Source organism: Antedon mediterranea, chromosome 1, assembly GCF_964355755.1.
Source record: "Antedon mediterranea chromosome 1, ecAntMedi1.1, whole genome shotgun sequence".
NCBI lineage: Eukaryota > Metazoa > Echinodermata > Crinoidea > Comatulida > Antedonidae > Antedon > Antedon mediterranea.
In genome coordinates this window covers 23,502,322-23,523,544 of record NC_092670.1, presented here as the reverse complement: position 1 = coordinate 23,523,544, position 21,223 = coordinate 23,502,322, and the positions used below count along the sequence as shown (strand labels likewise).

General features: G+C 33.7%; 2 protein-coding genes and 1 pseudogene across 2 annotated transcripts in view; all 3 read right to left on the bottom strand.

Annotated features, from left to right (window-relative positions):
- Positions 1 to 2,284: 2,284 nt before the first annotated feature.
- LOC140043215 (WD repeat-containing protein 90-like) overlaps positions 2,285 to 21,223 on the bottom strand; it is a 31,009-nt gene continuing 12,070 nt past the window's right edge. The window contains exons 14-40 of the mRNA XM_072087749.1: positions 15,773 to 15,891; positions 14,895 to 15,056; positions 14,418 to 14,539; positions 14,058 to 14,174; positions 13,484 to 13,719; positions 12,843 to 12,982; positions 12,128 to 12,389; positions 11,737 to 11,904; positions 11,003 to 11,131; positions 10,137 to 10,267; positions 9,998 to 10,044; positions 9,550 to 9,687; positions 9,181 to 9,269; positions 8,719 to 8,955; positions 8,385 to 8,562; positions 7,980 to 8,183; positions 7,380 to 7,621; positions 6,430 to 6,574; positions 6,213 to 6,336; positions 5,159 to 5,336; positions 4,886 to 5,005; positions 4,577 to 4,760; positions 4,297 to 4,427; positions 4,008 to 4,184; positions 3,569 to 3,691; positions 3,266 to 3,350; positions 2,285 to 3,119 (exon numbers count right to left, since the gene is read on the bottom strand). Of these exons, the coding sequence (XP_071943850.1) occupies positions 2,965 to 3,119; positions 3,266 to 3,350; positions 3,569 to 3,691; positions 4,008 to 4,184; positions 4,297 to 4,427; positions 4,577 to 4,760; positions 4,886 to 5,005; positions 5,159 to 5,336; positions 6,213 to 6,336; positions 6,430 to 6,574; positions 7,380 to 7,621; positions 7,980 to 8,183; positions 8,385 to 8,562; positions 8,719 to 8,955; positions 9,181 to 9,269; positions 9,550 to 9,687; positions 9,998 to 10,044; positions 10,137 to 10,267; positions 11,003 to 11,131; positions 11,737 to 11,904; positions 12,128 to 12,389; positions 12,843 to 12,982; positions 13,484 to 13,719; positions 14,058 to 14,174; positions 14,418 to 14,539; positions 14,895 to 15,056; positions 15,773 to 15,891 (4,143 nt within the window). The 3' untranslated portion in view covers positions 2,285 to 2,964. The remainder of the gene's footprint in view (positions 3,120 to 3,265; positions 3,351 to 3,568; positions 3,692 to 4,007; positions 4,185 to 4,296; positions 4,428 to 4,576; positions 4,761 to 4,885; positions 5,006 to 5,158; positions 5,337 to 6,212; positions 6,337 to 6,429; positions 6,575 to 7,379; positions 7,622 to 7,979; positions 8,184 to 8,384; positions 8,563 to 8,718; positions 8,956 to 9,180; positions 9,270 to 9,549; positions 9,688 to 9,997; positions 10,045 to 10,136; positions 10,268 to 11,002; positions 11,132 to 11,736; positions 11,905 to 12,127; positions 12,390 to 12,842; positions 12,983 to 13,483; positions 13,720 to 14,057; positions 14,175 to 14,417; positions 14,540 to 14,894; positions 15,057 to 15,772; positions 15,892 to 21,223) is intronic.
- On the bottom strand, positions 6,931 to 7,048 carry LOC140063735 (5S ribosomal RNA; annotated as a pseudogene).
- LOC140050482 (tripartite motif-containing protein 2-like) lies at positions 17,114 to 19,249 on the bottom strand. Its single transcript, XM_072095701.1, has one exon. The coding sequence runs from the start codon at positions 19,247 to 19,249 to the stop codon at positions 17,114 to 17,116; it is 2,136 nt and encodes a 711-aa protein (XP_071951802.1).

Sequence of the window (21,223 nt, the reverse complement as noted above, 5' to 3'; positions counted from 1 at the left end):
AATAAATAGCGGCATTAGATATTTCTTTTCTTTTCTCTCTAATCATTTCATCGTGATCAGTTTTTTCTGTAACTTGTTTGATAGATAAGTAATTGGATTTGTCCTAATTGTTTCCGAATGTTTACCTAACACAATCTCTACACCAATCATATCTCGCTGGAAATAATGAACGGACATTTATTACCAGGCGCTCGTAGAGCTCAGCAGAAAAACGGCGCCAAATTAAATTGATCTTTTTAATAAAGACAAGCCAAGAGCATCAATCTTAAGTACTTAATTGAGAAGGAACCAATATTATTTGTAGATATACGCCTAATGACATAGAGTATAAACATGCTTTTCCGGAGTCATTTGTTTTATGTAGTTCAACATTATTTACGGTAGATAGGCCTAACGATATGTAGCCTAATTAAATTGTCAATAATAATATTATCACATTCAGTGTAACCACACACAATTCAAATTAATATTGTTATATAATCGTGCTCAAGGTTCCAAACAAAATGTGATTCGTAATTTAAAGGAATAACATGTTAACAGAAATGGGCTTTAGAATTGAACATAATTATGATAGGATCAATGGATTGTCCAGATCAGATGACATAAGTTGTCACAGGGGGTTTTCCTGTTCTGTGGTGGTAGACACAGCTAGCTAAAACCTGCAACTAAAGCTGAGGAAATTAAATAACGAAGGGTGTCAAGATCAGGAAAACGAAAGTAAACACAAAAATGAAAAATAGTTTTTAAAATTGTCACTCGACGAATCACAGGTTTGGATGTTGTATGATGGGGTGATTGATTGACCTTGGAATGATCAAGACCTCTTGAGTAAAAATTAACGAACTAATAAGTATTTAACCTTCGTTAGATATGCCTGGCTTTTATGTTTTCACAATATTTGTTTTATTTTAAAATTATGTAAATGGAGTCTGTCTTGAGTGGAGGTATAGGCCTAGTAGCCTACAATAATGGAGGAAAATAAAAAAATTGGATAGCTCTATTGCTGAATTAGCCTAACTGGCTGGCGTTATGATAAAACCGAATCTATATTTTGAAAATTTATATTTCTATAATAAACAACAGGTAAAAAATACCAAGTCATCATAAATGATATCAAAATAGATAAGTGCTCATCAACATAAAAATGTCGATAAAGTTGATAAGATTGTTCCTCTCATCGGATCGTCGATAACCGATAACCTAAATTGACGACACAGTAAGTAATTTCTGTTGTAAAGCAGATATGGAATTTAAAACATTCGATTTTTTAATAACTATGCCGAGTTCAAATCAAGATAATCTAGGCCTACTGTAGTGTGATTAGTTAAATACTGATAGGTAACAATGCGGCCTCACACACAGCTGACGCTTCCTGATGAAGCAGTTAGTTGCTTCAATGACGTCAATTTGATTCGATGACTTGATTTAGGGTTAATATTTTAAAAATACCATTGATAATCTACATTATATATCAAACTAATTTAATGTCATTACCGAATCAATGTAGACATTGCAGTCCAGCGCACATTTGCGGCAGAGACGACACTACTTAGCCTTTTACTAAGCCTTTAGGCTTTAGCTAATACAGTAGGCCTACCCTAGGCCTAAGTCTAGGCTCAAGCTGCGATTTGAAAGTTTTTGCAACTAAAACTTGAGTAAAAATAAAATGCGAACTCTTTAAAACAATACCAATCAAGAGCCCAATCTCAATCTCATGCTATACGTACGGTATTGAGTTTAGGCTTTAAGCTTATCTAGGCCTAAGTACGCTACAAACTACTACTGTAAACTCACGCGAACAAAAATAGGGCCTACTCACCTCCATATAATTCCACACGTAGGACGGCCTAGCCTAGGCAATAAAAAGTAATAGAACCAGCTTTAGTTTAATCATCTTTTCGTAGACTTGTCATATTCCTGATGCGTTGAAAGCTAAGCACTTAATCTTATCGTAAAATTAGACATTTTAGAATTCAATTGATGTTCAAACTTAAAATCGTCTTTCAAATTTGTATTTCGCTGTCGTCTGATCTGTCGCACGATGATCGCTGGTGGTGGTTGATGGGAAAAATGATAATAACTTTTTCTGATTGGTCAGTAGTTCATTATGAATACTTTAAATGGAACAACCCGTTTTAGTTTCTGCTGCCTGTTTTGGTCCAAGTCGGTGGTGGTGGTGTTACAGGGTCTTTGGACTATAATCAAGCTTTACTATAATTAATACCTTAGAGAGCAAAATAGCAGTTGCAAATCTTTGGTTAAACACTGTTTTATAAAAACACACACAGTAGACATCAAATACTAATATCAAATACTTTATGTGACACACAGTGCAACTGAAATGGGTAAAAACTCAATTTAATTTTGTACTTTATAAATATTTGAACATAGTGTGTATTAAATTCAAAACGTTAAAAATCAATTCACAAATAATCTAAAATATCTACAAACAATCTACACACATAAACATTTATTTTCAAAATATATAAATCACTGCAATATACTGTATTTTTTAATACAATATAATGTTGGTAGTATAAATACATATGTACATAATTTGCATAGAAAAGGGAAAAAACGGTGGGAATTAAGCAAAACTGTGACTCATTTGTTATTTTTGGGATTGTGTTTGTGTTTATAATGACTGTATTTAGTTTATTGCATATATAACTGTTTATTGAAGTATTAAAAATTGAGAAATTGTGCTAGTTGGGGAAAATATCCAAATGCCATTTTTTAGATTCCATTTACAGATGGGACCCACTTAATATAAGTTCTTGTAATAAAAAAAACTGTACATTTTGACATCTCTAAAGTTAATAAATAAATAATAATTCTATAGCTTCATATTCTAAAGTGGTGCATCATTTAAGTTTAAAGTCTATAAAGTTGATAATTGTTAAAATTTAACAATAAATATTTGTGGAATTCATAAAATTATAAAACCTTTCCAAGAAGGATACATCATACTTTTACTTCCCAAACAAATATTTCATTAAAAGCAACGGAGAATAGAAGCTTGCCAGAAGGGGTGAAAGCAACAAGTTGAACAGCATCGTTGTGTCCAATGAAATCTTGGAAACTGCCCTCATGGTAATCCATCAACTTGACCAGTCGCTCTGAAAGAAATTTCAATTCCAAAAACAATATTTAAATTTGATTGGCCAGTAAAATTGTCTGACTATTATGGTAAAAGACCACATTATTTTTTTTCTAGATTTCCTGATCCACGTATTAGATATTACATAGAGAAACCTAGGCTTACCTGTTGAGCCTGTAGCTATGACATGTCCAGCAGGAGATACATCCATACTGGTTGGCCAGTGAGTTATAGCAGTTCTACGAGCAGACTAAAATAACAACATTTAAAAAATCATTTATTTTAATTTTATAGTTTTTGCATATAATGATAATATTTTGAATTTATAAAGCCCCTAATGTTGCGAAACCTCTAAGTGATGTACATATTATGGAAATGCATATGGATTTATGTTACTGTAAGGTATAGCCTACCTTCTCATTATGCGCAATACAGTAAATACGAGGAAGAAACCAATGAGTAGCTTACCTTTTTCTGATTCAAACTATAGAATTGAATCTGTTTCTGCATACCATAACCTGTGTATATCACAGTATCTGGATCCACAGATGAAAACTGTACCAAACTGGGAGGTAGCAAGTCATACTCATTCTATAGAATTAAGAAAAGATTGAATTAGCCTATATATTTGATAAAACATTGTATTTTACACTATAGGGTGATAATCTTTTGTTGTTTGTGAAGTAAAATTACCATGAAATATTTGGGATTTTGATAATTCAGACAACACAATGTCACATCCTTTTTTCATTGAAATACAAAAATTATTTAACGCAATTAATGTTGTTTGTTAACTAGAAAGAATCATTTGGTGCTGTAGATTTTCATAATGTATGATCACTGAATTTAATTGTTTTATAAAACGTATATAATATGTCAGATATTATTAAATATAGCTATACATTACCGTTTCACCCTTATTTATAATGGTTCCATCCGGTGCAAAGGCTGGTGCTGGGAACGATAACCAATCTACCATTTCACATTTATCACTTGACCAATCAGCTGTCCAGACACTGACGCGTCGGTCAGCACTAGCGGCCATCCATAACAAGGGAGTTCTAAATCCAATATCATCTGCATCCTGTAATATGAAAAGGAGAACATATGAAAATAAAAGCATGGTAACCGGGATTTTTACGTAGGCATCATAACAAAACGTAAATGTTTATTACTTATATTGAAACATAACTTACCTTTTTAATGTTGACTTTTATATCAGTGATAGGGGCACCTTTATGGTCATTGATGACCCGCACTGTCATACCAGTGGCTGGACTACTGACCGCAATCAGGCCATCTTGACCACCAGACAAAATGACACGACCTGTTTACATAATACATGAAATAAAGTCATAAACCAAATGCTTGGATATTGTAGTGTGGTTATTATGACATGACTGTTCAACCCTTCAACTTTGAATTGGAAACAAATGAATATGAATAGATCAACCAGATAAACTTTACCCATCTTACCATCTGCAGAGGTTGCAATAGCAGTGACAGCTACAGCATGTGGATGCATCTTAAGAACAAGTTCCACCTTGGCGAGGTCAAACACTCTCAGAGTGCCATCACTGTACCCTGCCATCAATTTAGGTAAGGTTGCCTTTTGTGTGCTTTCACATGGCTGATCATTGAAGGTAATGCAGTTACAAGACTGAAATTGAAATCAGTTTTACATAAGTAATGTACTGATACATCTAAGCCTATGTTCACATGAACGGTGTAAGGCTGGCGTGGCAAGTTGTAGATACTTGGATTAAAATCAATGGTTTATTGTACCTGATCTTGTATTTGAAACTGAATTGTCTGTTCCATTTCCGACATTGACCAGACACGAATACTGCCATCTTGTGATGACGTTGCAAACAAATCTTGACAACCAAACGCAATATCTGTGACCTGGTTTAAAAAGATGAATGAGAATCTTAATAATCAAAAGTAAAATAAGGTTAAATGTGATTTTATACTTTATCCTCATTTATTGAAAACACTGTACAACTCAATTGAAAAATGTTTGAAATCAGAGATAAAAAAATAATCCATAATCTTTACCTTTTGTGAGTGGGTACTAACAAGTCTAACACATGATCGTTCAACCCAATTGATGTACCAAAGCGTTCCACCATCAGTTCCAACAACTCCAATATCCATGGTGTCATCAAATGATGCACTTACAATAGCGCCATCTAGAGGCATTTCATCCTCCATCACTAATCCTTTTCCAGGTGGCCTATTAAAATTGCATGTAGATAGTAAATAATCAAGTAAGCAATTTGCCTCTGAACCCATATGACACCGAAGACTGGGTTAAATTTTTGTTTACATGTTAATTATGTTGTATCTAAGGCAAATAGAATGCTGGGTTTGTTATGGAGGAACTGTAGATTCATGGGCAATGGCGGAGCATTAACATCATTGTACCGTTCAGTCGTGCGCCCCCACCTGGAATACTGTTCAGTCATTTTTTATTCAATTTCTTGTACTCAATCTCAGCGTATTTATAATGTTCAGAACAAATTCATTAGATTCCTTACTCGCACTTGTCCTAATTATTATGTTTCTCTTATTTCTCTTGAAAATCGTAGAGTTGTTTTTGATATGGTTTTTTTATACAACTCATTCAATTCCGTTAATGATTGTCCTATTGTTGCTTTGTTTAAGTTGAATATACCAACTCGTACTCGCAGCAAGTGTTTGCTTCACGTTCCTTGTGGTCGTGTTGAATGCACAAAACGAGGTATTTTTCAGCGGTTACCTAACACATTTAATAGGTTACTTGTTAGGATATTGATTTATTTTATGATAGTTTAAATGTATTTAAGGGTAAAATTGTTTAATCTCTTTAATGTTGTGATCTTTGTTTATGTTTTTGTTGTTTATTTGAATACATTTTATAGTTTATTATGTTTAGATTCAACCTGTTAGTGGCGGTTTCATCGCTGTTGGTTGACAACTGAATAAAATAAAATTTCAAAAAATAAAAATACTCATAGTTAAAAGCAGGGTTTCACTCTTCCCTGGTTTAAAGTGAATACAAATTTTTCATTACTTCTTTTAGTAGAAAATGTAATGTGAATCTGCAAAATAATTTTTTTTTAAATCTTACTGATTTGGAAAGTTATTAGCATCAAGTCGTAACTCTCCAACTCCGTAGACTGACCACAAACGCAGATTTCGGGAACAACCTCCAGTTATAAGGCGACTGCTACCAAACCGACAAACCAACACTCCTGTATAATTATAAGTTTTGAATGATATGATATGTTTGTCTCTCTCTGTATGTAAGGTACCAAATAATCTTATTGTAATCTATAATGTCTTACCTATTTCTGAAGTTTCAGCTTCCCAGTGCATAAAGCAAGTATTGTGACGAGTGTCCCAGGCCGACAGAACTCCTGTACTAGTGCCAACAAACAGCACACTGTCACCACCATAGTGAAGACTAGTAAGAGACACGTCACTGTGAACCTATCAACAATGATTGATTATACGTTATTGAGGTTCAGAATGGAATATTGGACCAATCAGAGGAATATTGGACCAATCAGAGGAATAGTGGACCCATCAGGAATAATGTTTGAAAAGGTATACAATATTTTTTTTTTTTATTTAATCGAAACCAACAGCGATAATTACCACCACTAACAGGTTTGATACAAACAAATCCAGGACTGTTTAAAGCACCTTGATTGGTCATAACATTGATCAAGGGCTTCTCTCGTCCAGTGCCCACCTTGACCAGAGGTCTGAGACAGATACCAGATACAGGGGCTGCCATAAGAGTCAGCAGTGCTGATTTCAAATGCCTAACGGGACCCCAGCTCCGTATACAGCACCCGTTATTCCCAGATGGTCTCCCATCCAAGCTCTAACCAGGCCCAACGTCGCTTAACTTCGGTGATCTGACGAGAACCGGTGTTTCAACGTGGTAAAGCCGTATATTAGACCAATCAGAGGAATAGTGGACTCATCAGGAATATTGTTTGACCAATAAAAGGTATACAATATTAGACCAATCAGAGAAATAAGATATTGGACTATCCAAAGGTATAATATATTGGACCAATCAGAAAATATAATATTTGACCAATCAGAGGAATAAAATATTGGATCAATCAAGGGATTTAAATGTACCACCAATCAAAGAAATAGGATATTTGATCAATCAGAAGAATAGGATATTAGACCAATCAGAGGAATAGGTTTTGGACCAATCAGAAGAATACAAAAGGAATTAAATAATAAAATTAGTAAAATACAATATAAGTATTACTTTTTGTCTTGAAGTTAGTAATTCCTCTGGTATAGTAGCCTCATGTACATTTAAGTTATATCGTTCTTGAGTTTCATCTAAGAGCCAAAACAGCATCGTGCTCTTTTCACCAACTGTTGCAAATTCATTTGTAGCATAAGGATCCCATTGTACAGCATGCACTGGTAACGCTGTTTTTGATGCAGTGATTACGCTGTAGTCCATCATATTCCAGATGACAATTGCACGTTCACGATAGTCACCTAAACAATTAAATAATATTATAATTGGTCAGATGTTTACACTACTACGTAATTTCTTTAAGAAAATTGAGAACACAAAACACGAACAAAATTTGCAAGTAGTTCTTGAGTGGGACTGCATTCATATCTCCAGACAACCAAGCTTGCGCTGATGGCTAAGGTTAGATTCAAGCCCAAGTAAGCAGTGGCTACTGCACCAACAGGATGAAACAACATTACATAGACTTCAATGTCATACACAAACGAAAGTAATTCTTCTTCATTATCTTAATGCAGTTAATAATATTCAGCAAATCATTGAATTTAAACACCTAGCATCAATTAATCTAAATATACTAATCTAAAAAAAAATACTTACCCACTGATAATAGAAACCTATCATCTCTAGAGAAAGCTAGGCACACTATATCATATTCATGGTAAGAAAGCACCTTCTTGCACACTGCTCCTTGCACATCCCACAGGCATATCTGGCTACTTGTTAAGCCACTTGCACCAGAAGCTGAGGCTAGCAATTGGCTATCATTCTGTAAAGCTAGGGTGGAAATCTCGCTAACATGGCCTATAGATATATAATACAAGAGGTTTATTAAAAAATTCTATTATGGTGATGGAGACAAACATAACTTTCTATGGGAGCGTTCAGGTAAATTTACCAGCTAAGTTGGCTTATGGACCAATTATTGATAATTTGATGGGTAGGTAACCAACTTAACCGGGTAAAAATAATACGCCCTAAAATCTGAACATGCTGTAACATTACCTATCAAATGCCTCTGAGATCCGGTGTTTAAATCCTCTAAGATCACGACACACCCGCTAGTGTATGCAAACAGTCCAGTATCAGCTTGCCAGACCATGTTGCCACGCCCATTACCATTGTACCCAATCACAGATTTTAATTTTAAGCCTGCCTGATTGGGAGGAGCTATGTATCTTCGCTAAAATTTAAAGTAAAAACATTAATTTGGTTTATTGTTATGTATCAAAACAAGGTTCAAACCATTTAGATATGTTCAAGTGATTGCTGATAAATATGTAATAGGATTGTCCAAAAGAAGTGTACTACTGTATTTAATTTCTGCCACCAAAATTACCTGAGCAAGTACAGAATCATTCTCTCTTCGTATAAAGTGCCTATGTGCAGGTGGTAATTTCTCCATTTTCAAAACAGTGACATCTGGACGTGGTCTTGCATCTTTCACAACATTATTTTTCATCTTTTTCTTCTCTTTACTTTCTAGGCACACAAGTACCAAATCATCTTCATCTTCTGTAGTTGTTGGGTGTTTTGATATTCTACTATGACCTAGTGTTTCAGCTATTAGATCTTCCTAAAAGACAAAAATAATCAATAGTAATGTACTTATTTCCTTCAAAATTTAAAATTAATAAATAATATTAATTTATAGTATTTATTTAAAGTTATGTATGTACTCAAACAGGCCTAATAACTATGTTATATTTTCTCTACGAAATATTTTAGTAGAAAAAGTGAAAGTCCTGGAGACATTGCTGGGTAAAATCTCATTTGGAAAAGTGTTTAAACTTGAACTTACATTTTCTGTTCTTGAAAATTCTTCTTCTGTCCTGCTTTCCAATTCTGCTCCAAACAGAACCTCTACAGACTGTCCAGTGTCACTTTCTTCTATTTTAAAAAAGCACAAAATAAATACAGTAGAAGTCCTTATTTGGAGCCTTTCTCATGAAATGATTGAGAGGTAATATTATTTTAACACTAGGGCCAACACCTACCAACAACTCTACTTTCCTGGGGCACAAAAGTGTCTCCTTAATAGGAGTTCTACTGTACCATGTAACATGCTCTGCGAGATAGTTGATTTGAGAAACATACGATTTCACATTCAGATATTTAAATTAAAAGCTATATTCAAGATGACAGATTCTAAAAACGTAAAAATTCATACCAGTATTTTCTATCATGTGCATTGCACTGAAGTCATCCAACTTATCTGGCTTTGTTGGTTTGGGGGCGCCCTTTCTTGGTACTAGACTGTTTCCAAGATTTAGACTTCTTCGTACAGGACTTTGAAATGAAATACTACCTGTAATAAATAAGTTGGAACAATTCTGATAATACTACAGTATACTATCAAGGTTAGCAGATTTTTGTACTACTCTGAATGTAAATTGTACTTTATACTCAGTCCATTCAATACTCAAGTAATTCTCTGGTGGGACTCCAGTTCACTAGCCTGTCAATCATACCTCTAGACCATAGAGGTTATCCTTCAAACACTATTATTCTTTACTCTTATCAAACACTTTCTGGTAGTCTATTTAATTTCATTCACAAAATTGAAAAAAAAATCTGTACATATTATTGAATATGAAATTAGAAATAATTTTGCTTACCTGCATCAACACTTTGCGGAAGAAGGTTCTTGGTTGGTGTTCTTCCTCTTTAAAAAAATTATAAATATTTTTATAAAATTAAGTATTAACAAAATGTAGATTTAATATTACTGCCTGAATAGATATTAAAGGTACATACTCTTTAGGTGATGCCTCTCTACCATAACCAAAGAAGTCCCAGACAAAAATAGCTTCACCAACGCTGATAAGTGACAGAGCATCTGGTGAGAACATCAACTTCTTAATATCTTCTGAATGTCCAATAAACACCTGAAAGCAATGCAGTAATAGTTTTTAAAATGTTCACTATCAACTTCAAGTACGGAAGCAAGTGCTACAAGAAATGAAACACATGCTATCATGTTAGGATTAAATTTCTTGACAATAACTGTGTCATCAAGAATGATTATGACATCATCAAGAATGATTATGACATCATCAAGAATTACTGTATGCCATCATCAAGAATGATTATGACATCAAGAATGATTTAATTATAACATCATCAAGAATTATTACTGTATGCCATCATCAAGAATGATTATGACATCAGGAATTATTACTGTATGCCATCATCAAGAATGATTATGACATCAAGAATGATTTAATTATAACATCATCAAGAATTATTACTGTATGCCATCATCAAGAATGATTATGACATCATCAGGAATTATTACTGTATGCCATCATCAAGAATAATTATGACATCAAGAATGATTACAGTATGCCATCATCAAGAATTATTACTGTATGCCATCATCAAGAATGATTATGACATCATCAGGAATTATTACTGTATAACATCATCAAGAATAATTATGACATCAAGAATGATTACAGTATGCCATCATCAAGAATTATTACAGTATGCCATCATCAAGAATTATTACTGTATGCCATCATCAAGAATGATTATGACATCATCAGGAATTATTACTTTATGCCATCATCAAGAATGATGACATCATCACGAATGATTATGTCATAAAACATGACGCTCACTTGAAAGTTAATGTCCAATCGCATGTGATAATCCCAGATCTTTATGACCTTGTCACCTGCTGTTGCTAGGTGACGACAATTAGAAATAACATCAATTGAGGAACATCCTGATCTATGGATATGGGAAATCTGAAAGTGAAAAAAATTAAGAATCTCATAATCTTACAAAGAAAGTATAGCTTATAAAATATTTGTTTGGATTAAGAATTAGTAACCAGAATAACAGCTTGCTCCCATAGGCCGGGTTTTTTAACCAATAAAATGCACATTACCAAACAACCAAAGGACCAATCACATCGAAACAATTTGTCTTTCAGGTCAAAGGTTAAAATTTATCACAATTATCCGATAATTATCTGATTTGAATGAGATAATTTTCGGTTAATTTTTCTCGAGTGGAATCGGTTAAACTCCATTTCCACAGGCAGTTTATCAGTTAATTATCGATTATGCTGCGGAAAGTGTAGGTACAGTGTACACATCCAGCTCATGTGCACTTTAAAAAACCTAGTACATCTTTCGAGACGAGTAGGGGGTTACTCCGGTGTACTAGCACATCACAGTCACTGTATGACACATATAGGCACAACTCAGCAGCACTATAAGCGTACATGCATCAGGTCATATGATGGCGTACATCAACGTTTTGCGCTCATATTTTAACATATTTCATCAAATTTAATGTCAGTAAAATTATCAATTTGACATTATTTATATATTTTTTTCATCCATACCTCATTCATAAGTCGACCTGATCTTGAATCGAGTCTCAATAATCTATTGGTAGATGTCATCACTAAAAGCTGACATGCTTTCAATGGTGAAAAATGTACACAAACTGCAGTGTCTATAATGGCTTGGTCTATTTCTGGACCCATTGATGTGATATCTATACGAAGCATCTGTAAAATATTATTCAATAATTATTTTAGTATGTAGCATTTCAATTTGTTTGTCACTATTCCTAGTAATAAAAATCTTTGCTTTATACTTTAGTATAAGTATAGGAATTTTAGTTTTGTAATTAGTTTTAAATTTAAATACCTCCAAAATATCTAAAATAAGAGAGTTTGTCCAGTTGTCCATCATACAATTTTTTGCTATTGAATGAGCAAAATTACTAACCTCATCTAATGATTTACCATCTGCGACTGTAACAGTAAATTCGGAGGGACCAACATACGCAACATATTTGCTATCCTCACTGACAGAAAGCATGTCTGGGCCATACTGGTTTCCTTTAGCAACAGCATTGCCTAGCAACCTCATCACTTGGTAGCCCTCTTGCGAGGCATCATAGAGGGCGATAGAGCCCATGGAACAACAACTGTAGAGATACATGGCATTTGGAGAGTACACAAGACCAGTCACCTTACCACGATGCTCCCTGAAATGAAAACAAATAGGTTTGCATAGGTACAACATTCATTTCAATTTTTATTTTAAAATGTCTGTAACTTACATTTATATCTTGTTAAATTACATTCACTATTTAAAAAAAATTAATTTGATAAATTCAGAATGACTTTTAATCAACTTGAAAATAATTGGGGAGAGGGCACGAAACCCATCAATTACTGGATGAATGCTATAGATGCACTTCCAGTGCTCAATTTGAAAAAAAAATGTAGTATATTGGCTTGATTTTTACACAAGAAAATAAAGATACTAAAATGTTTTTTTGTGAATAATCGAATTTATTGGTAATAATAGCAGTTTGAATTTTTTTTGCATGGTAAATGTTAATAGATTGTTTGATGGCTTACTTTATACCGAAGATGGCGCATGCCAGAAAGTTTTTGAGTTAAGTCCCCTTTATATTGCATACAGTGTAACTCACCTGTACTCAGCTACAAGACTGGTAGAAGCAATGTTAAACACCCTGACACACCCACTGTCAAATCCACAGGCAAAGCACTGCAGGCTAGGGTGATATTTTATTGCACAAGGACACTCCTGAGGTGTACTGAAATCATAAAGCTATAAAAGAAAATATTATTAGCATGCTTTAACATAATCTTTGTGGGAATCAAGATTTAGAGTTTGTTATAAAGGGTCATATCTTGGGAAATTAGACTATTATTAAATTTTAATTTGTATTACATACCATAAAGAAAGCTCCGTTCCCATTAGGACGCAATGCAAGGACGTAACGCAATGCAAACGAGTTGACAAATCAAACGCGACTGTTGAAATAATTCATCGCTTGAGATCAATCAAATCACTTTGCATTACGTCCTTGTCTTGCGTCCAAGTGGGAACCAAGCTTTAGTGAGAGAGGTTGTAATTTATGTTATCTAGTTGTAAGAAATTTTTTCAAAAATCTTTTGTTGCTAGAGGGAGAAAATTGACTTGAATAACGATGATCGACATTGCAATTTCCAAAACCATCTTGGTTAGCGCATTTGAGATAATAAGGCATACAATAGCTTATTAGATAATGGAAATAAGGGTAAACGTCCTAGCTGAGATTTCACGCACCTGTTGTAATGTCTGCACATCCCATACACGAATGGTATGGTCATGTGATACAGTGGCTATGTTCCGATGCAAAGGGTCAAAGGCAAAACTCAACACCTGATCCGTGTGTGATCGCATAAGAGTTGTATAACTACGTGTTGATACATCAAGTACACCAATATTGCCGGTAGCTGTCCCGGCTAAAATGCGTAAACCGTTACTTGATATTGATACAGCGGTTACTGGTCCCTCATGCTCTGTGACAAAATAGAATACAGTATATTTTAAAATATGATATAAAATATTTTCTCATATTACATAATTTACTTACATTTTATATAGTGTTGTGTTTTATGCGATATGAAATGGTTTCCATTGCTTATACTTATTTAAGAATTTATACTACTGTTAACTTCCTAATACTGGACGCAATTATGAGACAAATGTTTGGTTTTCCAGAAATTCCAGTATTCCAATGTGCGTTTAACGATAAAAAAAATTTTAGACCTCTTAGACCTCAAGGTTTTATACAAGTTTCTAATTTTCAGAGATTCCGGTATTGGGAGAGTCAAGTTTTTAGTTCTTATGTACATACCTGCTTCAAGATACACACTAGAGAAGTCCAATGGCCACAGGCGTAGCATACCATCATCAGATCCAGTTGCACAGAATGTGTCATTTACATACATACAGTTTAAAGGTATTCCTGATCCTGGAAAATTTTATGAAAAGGTGTAACAAATGTGTTTATATACTGTAAATGTATAACTTGTCATAAATAAAAAATACATATCATTGGTTGATGTTTTTAAAGAATGTCATGAAGTTAGTATATTCATATACCGTACCGTACCGTACCTGCATAAACCAGATTTTTCTGGATGGAATTTTCTCATATCATACGTTCCATGAAAAGATTAATTTGATTTTCATTCCATTGCTAAAAATAACAAACCTGAACGAAAAGTGCTCTTGTCTTCTTTAGACTTTACAACTGGAAGAAGTCGACGAACATGAGCTACTGAAACTCTTGCGTGATCTATCTCAAATATGTGGCCAGACCTTGTGCATGCTAAACTGTGTAACAAAACAACAATGTATGATGTATTTTTTTGAGGGTCCCTAATGATCAGCTGGATGGATGGACCACCCTCGTAAAATATTATTGAAATAAATGATAAATAAAATATCTTCTTTACCAAAAAATGGAAGAAAAAAAAGCGATTTCGTTGGCGTACATTTTGAATTGATAATATGATTGTTCACAATGAAAGGATACCTATTGATATTGTGTTTAGGACATCATGCCGCAGAATAGTCTAAAGCTGATTGGACAATCAGACAGTAGGTTACAAGGAAAGTGCCAAACAATGATGAGAAAATAGAAAAATGTTTGCTGTTTTTGTTTCTCGAAGAAGAAACATTAACTCACATTAACCTGTCTGCTGGATCGCGACTTGGATGATGGGTAGTTTCAAAACATATATCAGTGAACTCGGCAACATTGTAATCACCAAGGCTGACCGGTGCGGACCGCAACTGTCCATTTCTTACACGCCATAAACGAACATTGTCTCGTCCACATGTTGCTAGTCTTTAAAGAAACTAGTAGTAGTGAGTCATCGTAAAAAGCTTTATTTAACATACAGTATATTTTAGCATATCAGTCTGCATTAAATTAAAAATTGGTGCAAATAACAACATAGGCCTAAGTTCATTACTTCAATGGCTGTGTTTCCGAAGCCATAACAAAAATGATTAATTTTTAACCAATCAGATAATCAATAAAAAATCAAGTGCACAGGATCAACGCAATTTGTCCTACATGTCAAAAGTTAAATATTATCATATTTATCAGATAAGTATCTGATTTGAATGAGTTAATTATCATTTCAATTTGAAATCGGTTAAATCCTGGTTTCCACAGGAACTTCATCGGCTAATTATCTTGAAACCTTCAGGGACAGTTTTTTATATAAAGCACCGTCTTTGCTGAATGCACTACCCATCGAAATTCAAAACTCAACATCATTTGATATTTTTAAAGTTCGACTAAAAAAATATCTCACCCTCTAAATATGCTATGGCTAGGCACTGTCCCTGAGGGTTTCAAAATGTTCATATATATATGAATATATTTTTATTGGTCTATTTTTTTCTCTTTTTTTTTATTCTTTTTCTCGTTTTTTCGTATTTGTATCTCATGCATGTCAGCCTCGGCTGTTTTAAGTCACCCTCATTAAACAAAGTTTAATAAAAAATAAATAAATCTGTCAATAAAAATGCCTATAATAACTAAGCAATACTTACCTCATATCATCAAATGGGGCAATTCGTACTCTCACAATATCAACATCTGTATGAGCTTTAGCAAGGACTTCAACATCTCCATTTCGTTTTAGTTTTGAGGTGTTCCACACAACAATCATCTAAAATAATACACAGTCATATTTTACCAAGTGACTAGGACTTAAAATTTGTCAGAATTATAAGTAATTAAAAAATATGTATAAAATAAATAACTACAAACATTCAGTAAATAATAAATTCATACAATTGAAACGTCTTCGTTTATTTTATTATTTTTTTAGGTTATTCAGGCTCTGCTATTATATAGAATATTTGAATGTCTTGCTATGGAAGACATCTTGAATTTATGACAAAAAAACTCACAGTAAGCGGTAAAAAAATAACATAAATAAAAAAATACCATAGGGTTTCAAAACATCTATTTATTAAAAAAATCGTAACTCCAGAACATACGAGAAACAAATGATGACACTGATACTACCATATTTGATTAATATTTTTATTTAATTTACACGTCAACTAACGATCAAATAATAGTTTTCTCATCGCAACTTGTACAAAGTAATTTAAAAAATACAACAATTTTCAATAAACATATACATCATAAATTTCTATCCTAACAAATTTGTCAAAACTTTCTATTATTTAAAGGTCGAAAAAAAGTCACATTGACTTCTTTATCAGTACTTCTATGAATGGATGATTAGTTGGGAACATGAATGCTAGTTGATCATACCCAGTACCGTTTTGATCGTGCGAACATTCGGGAAACCACCTCATGACGTATACACTATCTTAATACACTAAGTAAACATACAGTAAATGCTCTGTCTACACTATCAAACATGTGACAAAAAAAATGTGATGTATGGACACGATGATGTCATATCACTACCATATTTAAGCATATCACTGCCATATTTGGGCACATCACACTTTTTTTGTCAAACTAGTTTGATAGCATAGACAGAGCTTAAGTCATTGTTGATACAAAAAATAGCAGTAATCCCACTTGTGGAATACCTACTTATGATCATGCTTAAATACACTGTTTGACACATGTTTGTATTTATAAAATAAAACGTTTGATTTATAAAATCAATTCTTTTATTTGTTTGTACATTTGTTTTCACAGAAAATATTATTCTATAAAATGTGTTATACACCCTCAATTTATTTTTTTCCTTTATTACTTATTCAATAAAGTAAATTTAATAAATAAAAAATAATTTTACATATTTCTACACTAGCTGTAAAAGATGAAGTAATAAATCTAGATTTTTTGTCCAAATGTAAATACTGTTTCAAAGGACAGTCTCTCCAACTATGTCATTTTCAACTTCAATAATTAAATATTTTAATGTTGCTGCCATTGTAATTAGCTACAGAAATTCTACGTGGGTGATATGAAATGATACATAACTGACATGGATTGTTGATTCCATCTTCTTCCTGATCAATTCTTTTGATAAAATGTCCATCACTACTGAATAGTTGTAGTTTGTGGTGACTTGATACAATGATGTTATCATCCTCATCAACTACAACTCCATGTGGATGCATCACCATACCATCTTTCTCACCTTTATTAACAAGTACTTTAAATGACTTGTCTTCATTATCATAAGATACAATTTGATCATTTCCATAATCTGCTACAAGCACTTTCCCAGATTTTGTAAGTGTTACATCAGGATATATAATGCGTCCTTCTCTTTGTGATCTTATCCTCATCAGTTCCTTACCACTATTAATGTCAAACATGCACACACATTCAGTGTTCCGTTCTGTTACATAAATAACATTTGTTGCCTCATCTATGTGAATCCCACGTGGATTTGTCAATACACCTTCACCAATGGATTTAATCACATGACCATTCATATCACATACTTTAATGCAGCTTTTATCACTGAATGCTATGTTGTTATTCTTCATTTTGTACATTCTGTAAACTTTCACACCTTTTGGTAGTGTTATCTTGCTGATGCATTCTCCTGATTGTTTGTACTTGTGAATTTCATTTGTACAAAATGAAACCAACAAGCAATCATCATCACACTTTACTACTACTGTAGGCTTCTTATGAACTTTAAAATCATTCACCAATCCTTTCTTCTCTATCTTGATAGTAAGTGGTGATTGTCTGATTGGCTTCCCATTGAAATACACATTCAATCTACAGATTCCTGGATTCTTACATACTCCTCTTGTAACATAATCATTATTATATTCTTCAACAAAACCATTAGTGGTTTCTCCTGTTGGTTGTGTCCATGTTGCTTTCAGTTGACTTAAACCAATTTTATGTGGTATAATAATTCTGGCAACAATTGATTGTTCTTGGGTCACACATTGAGGACCTTTTAAAATAAGATCATCAGCTGTAATGGGGGTAACATATCCAATATCACATTGTTTCAACAATTCAATTGTAAGTTTGTTTCCAAAGAAGTTAATTTGTTCATTGTCATATTGCTTGATTTCATCTGAACTATTTATGTGATCCTTCAGTGTATTCAATGCAATCTCACTTGACATCATAGCAGTTGCTGGCTCACTCTTTAGTGACTGATTAAGGAAACTTACATTTGTATCTAAACCTGAAGTGATTGTTCTTAATTCTTTCAGTTGCATGTCATTTATTTTCTTTTCATTTGTGTATTTTTCTTCCACTTTCTTCTTTAGTTTGTCTGTTTTTTCTTTCATTATTTTCACCATTTCTTCAAACTGCTCATTGATACTTTTCAAACTTGCATTTTTACTTTCTTCTAATTTCATAGAATTTTTTTTAACTACTCTGATTCTATTTTCTAGTTTTTCAAGGCATTCATTGGCAGTGTCCTTCAATTTGTCAGCAGTTCCCTTAAATATTTTGAATGCCGAGACAATGTCAGTTGGTTCATGTTCTGCTCCCTTTGCATGGTCCACTATTGCACATTTCCAGCATATTGGTACTTTACATTTTGTACAATACAACTCCAGTGGTTTTTTATGAGTGGAACATGATGGTGGATGTAAATTAATAAATTGTTGTGGCGTCATTGATTGCACTTCCTCTGCAGCAAGTAGCGTATGACCTGCAGACATTGGCAACATTTTGTGATGTTTTCTACACATGGAACACAGGTAATGTCTGCATTCCTTACAGTAGTATGTCACCTGTTCTGTTGCTCCACAAACGCATTTCACTTGTTCTTTCTTCTTAAATTGCTCAGTGATTTCTAGCAGGTTATTAACAAACGTATTGGGTGGAAGCTTTTCAAGCCCGCCATCAGGAATGGGATGTAGTTTGCGACAAATCGGGCATGATAGCTTTCCATGATTTGATTTTAGCCAGTTTTCTAGACATGCTAAACAGAAGCTGTGCAGGCAGGCAAGTGATCTTGGATTACGTAGTGTGGCACTGCATATGCTGCATTCTAACAGCTTCTCATCTATGTTTTCCAGAAGACTTAAATCTCTACCAGTAGCCATAGTGAAATCTGAAATGACAATTAAGTATTTTTATAAATATGATGTGGGGAGGATGTCATTAGCTCTATTGTAAAGAAATATTTCATTTAAGTTCTAGTATTCTCTTTCAATTATGATTCTACATCTGTGTGTAATTATAAAGTTACTTAACTACTGCAAGCAATATGAAATTAAGATCCAGGTGTATATGGATACTGTGCTTGCAATTCCTATATTATTAACAGTTAATCAAACAAGTCTTGGTAAAACCTCTCTGCAAGAGTATTAAAGCCAACTTAGGGCTGTTACATTTCACATTGTTACAAATTATTACTAGAAGTTTTATCTATAAATATTAATGTAGATCTAGGTGAGGCTGAGACAACATTCTAAAAATATTCTTACCTTTTGAAGAATGATTAACTCCTTCTTTGGTAAAACTTTTTAAACTCTTGTTGACGTGGCCGTTGTCAAATATAAAGTAAGCAGTTTTTCAGTCATGAGACCACTGTGTCATCACACTAAGTTGAACTTTAACAATTTTATCTGATATCAAACATTGATTTTGTATTTGCTTTTCTAAATATTTTATTAGCTCCATGGACTTTGATCCAATGACAAAGCAGTTGCTTGAATTAATTAGTGTACTTAGAACAAATATAGCAGTATGGTTTTCCCCCTAAAACGTCAAAGCCTAGGGCCTGTTGTTTTCTAGTTGAGCATATACAGTAATTTGTATTATATAACACCTAAATAAATTCCTGTCATGACAGGAATCTATTTGGATGTTATATAAAACAAATAATAAATGTTTAATATTCATGTAATGGTACAAATAATGGCATTTGGTGAATGATGAAAGGTTAAATATCAACCTCGTTGATATATTTTTTAAATTTTATTATAATAATAATAATTACAGAGGTTTCAAGATTCATTCTCCAGCTATTGGTGCAATGTTTTGTGATTGTTTTGGATATTGAAAAAAATCAATCTCAACAGCTGGCACACGGACCAGATCCCGGCTGTGCATACATTTCATATGATAAGTACAAAAATCACAAATAAACTTTAAAAAAAAAGGGTTGATGCCCTTTAAACACTTAGGACCCCCAATTGGGGCCCCTTGAAGATGCTCCGGTCTATCTGGTCCGCAAGGTTATTGAATATACCGTACTGACGTGGGTATAAGCCCACCCCCCTTGAACATGAAATCACGTCAAGTTTGGGGGGGTGGGCTTATACCCGAGGATCCAAAAATGCAGATCGTCAAAAACAGCACATGTACACTGTGTATTCCACCATGCGAGCGAGCGCCCTCACGTGTACGACGTTGCCTCTAAATACACGAGGTGTAGAGTGTCGGAAATTAAAGAATAATTAAGCTTATAGGCTAGGCCTAGTTCGTGTAATTTATTGTAGAATATCTTATTTTAAACATCAATTGAACAAGAATTTATCAAGCAGAAAAGCAAGTATACAATGTTCGTTAAATAGAAATGTACCAAAGAAATTTAATAAGCTTGTTTATGGCAGCCGATACCAAATAGTGGGTTTTCCGTTTTGGCGACTTGTAGCATCGTGTGTGAAGCGATCTTCGACCGCGATGGAGTGTAAACAAAACAGGACCGCTAGGCCTCATGGCCTAGCGTATATTAGCCTAGCTTGGTTATGATCAAAGGTAGGTGTATTCGGTGCATGGACATCGCCAAATACAAAATAATGTATTACGACACACAATGTAAATCTTCGAATTAATGGGTGGGCTTATACCCGAGTGCCTCATTTTTCATGAAAATTAGTCAAAAGTCGGGGGGTGGGCTTATACCCGAGTATGGGCTTATACCCGCGTCAGGACGGTATATAAATTACAATCATACTAAAAACTGTTGAGAACCCCGGCCCTGTAGTATAGTCTCACGATCACTATACCACTATATTAAAAACACAAAGAATACTTCTCCTGGCCATGATGGTATAAGTGCCCAACTCATA

Coding starts and splice junctions, on each gene's coding strand:
- LOC140050482 (XM_072095701.1), bottom strand. CDS start 19,249: ATGGCTACTGGTAGAGATTTAAGTCTTCTGGAAAACATAGATGAGAAG.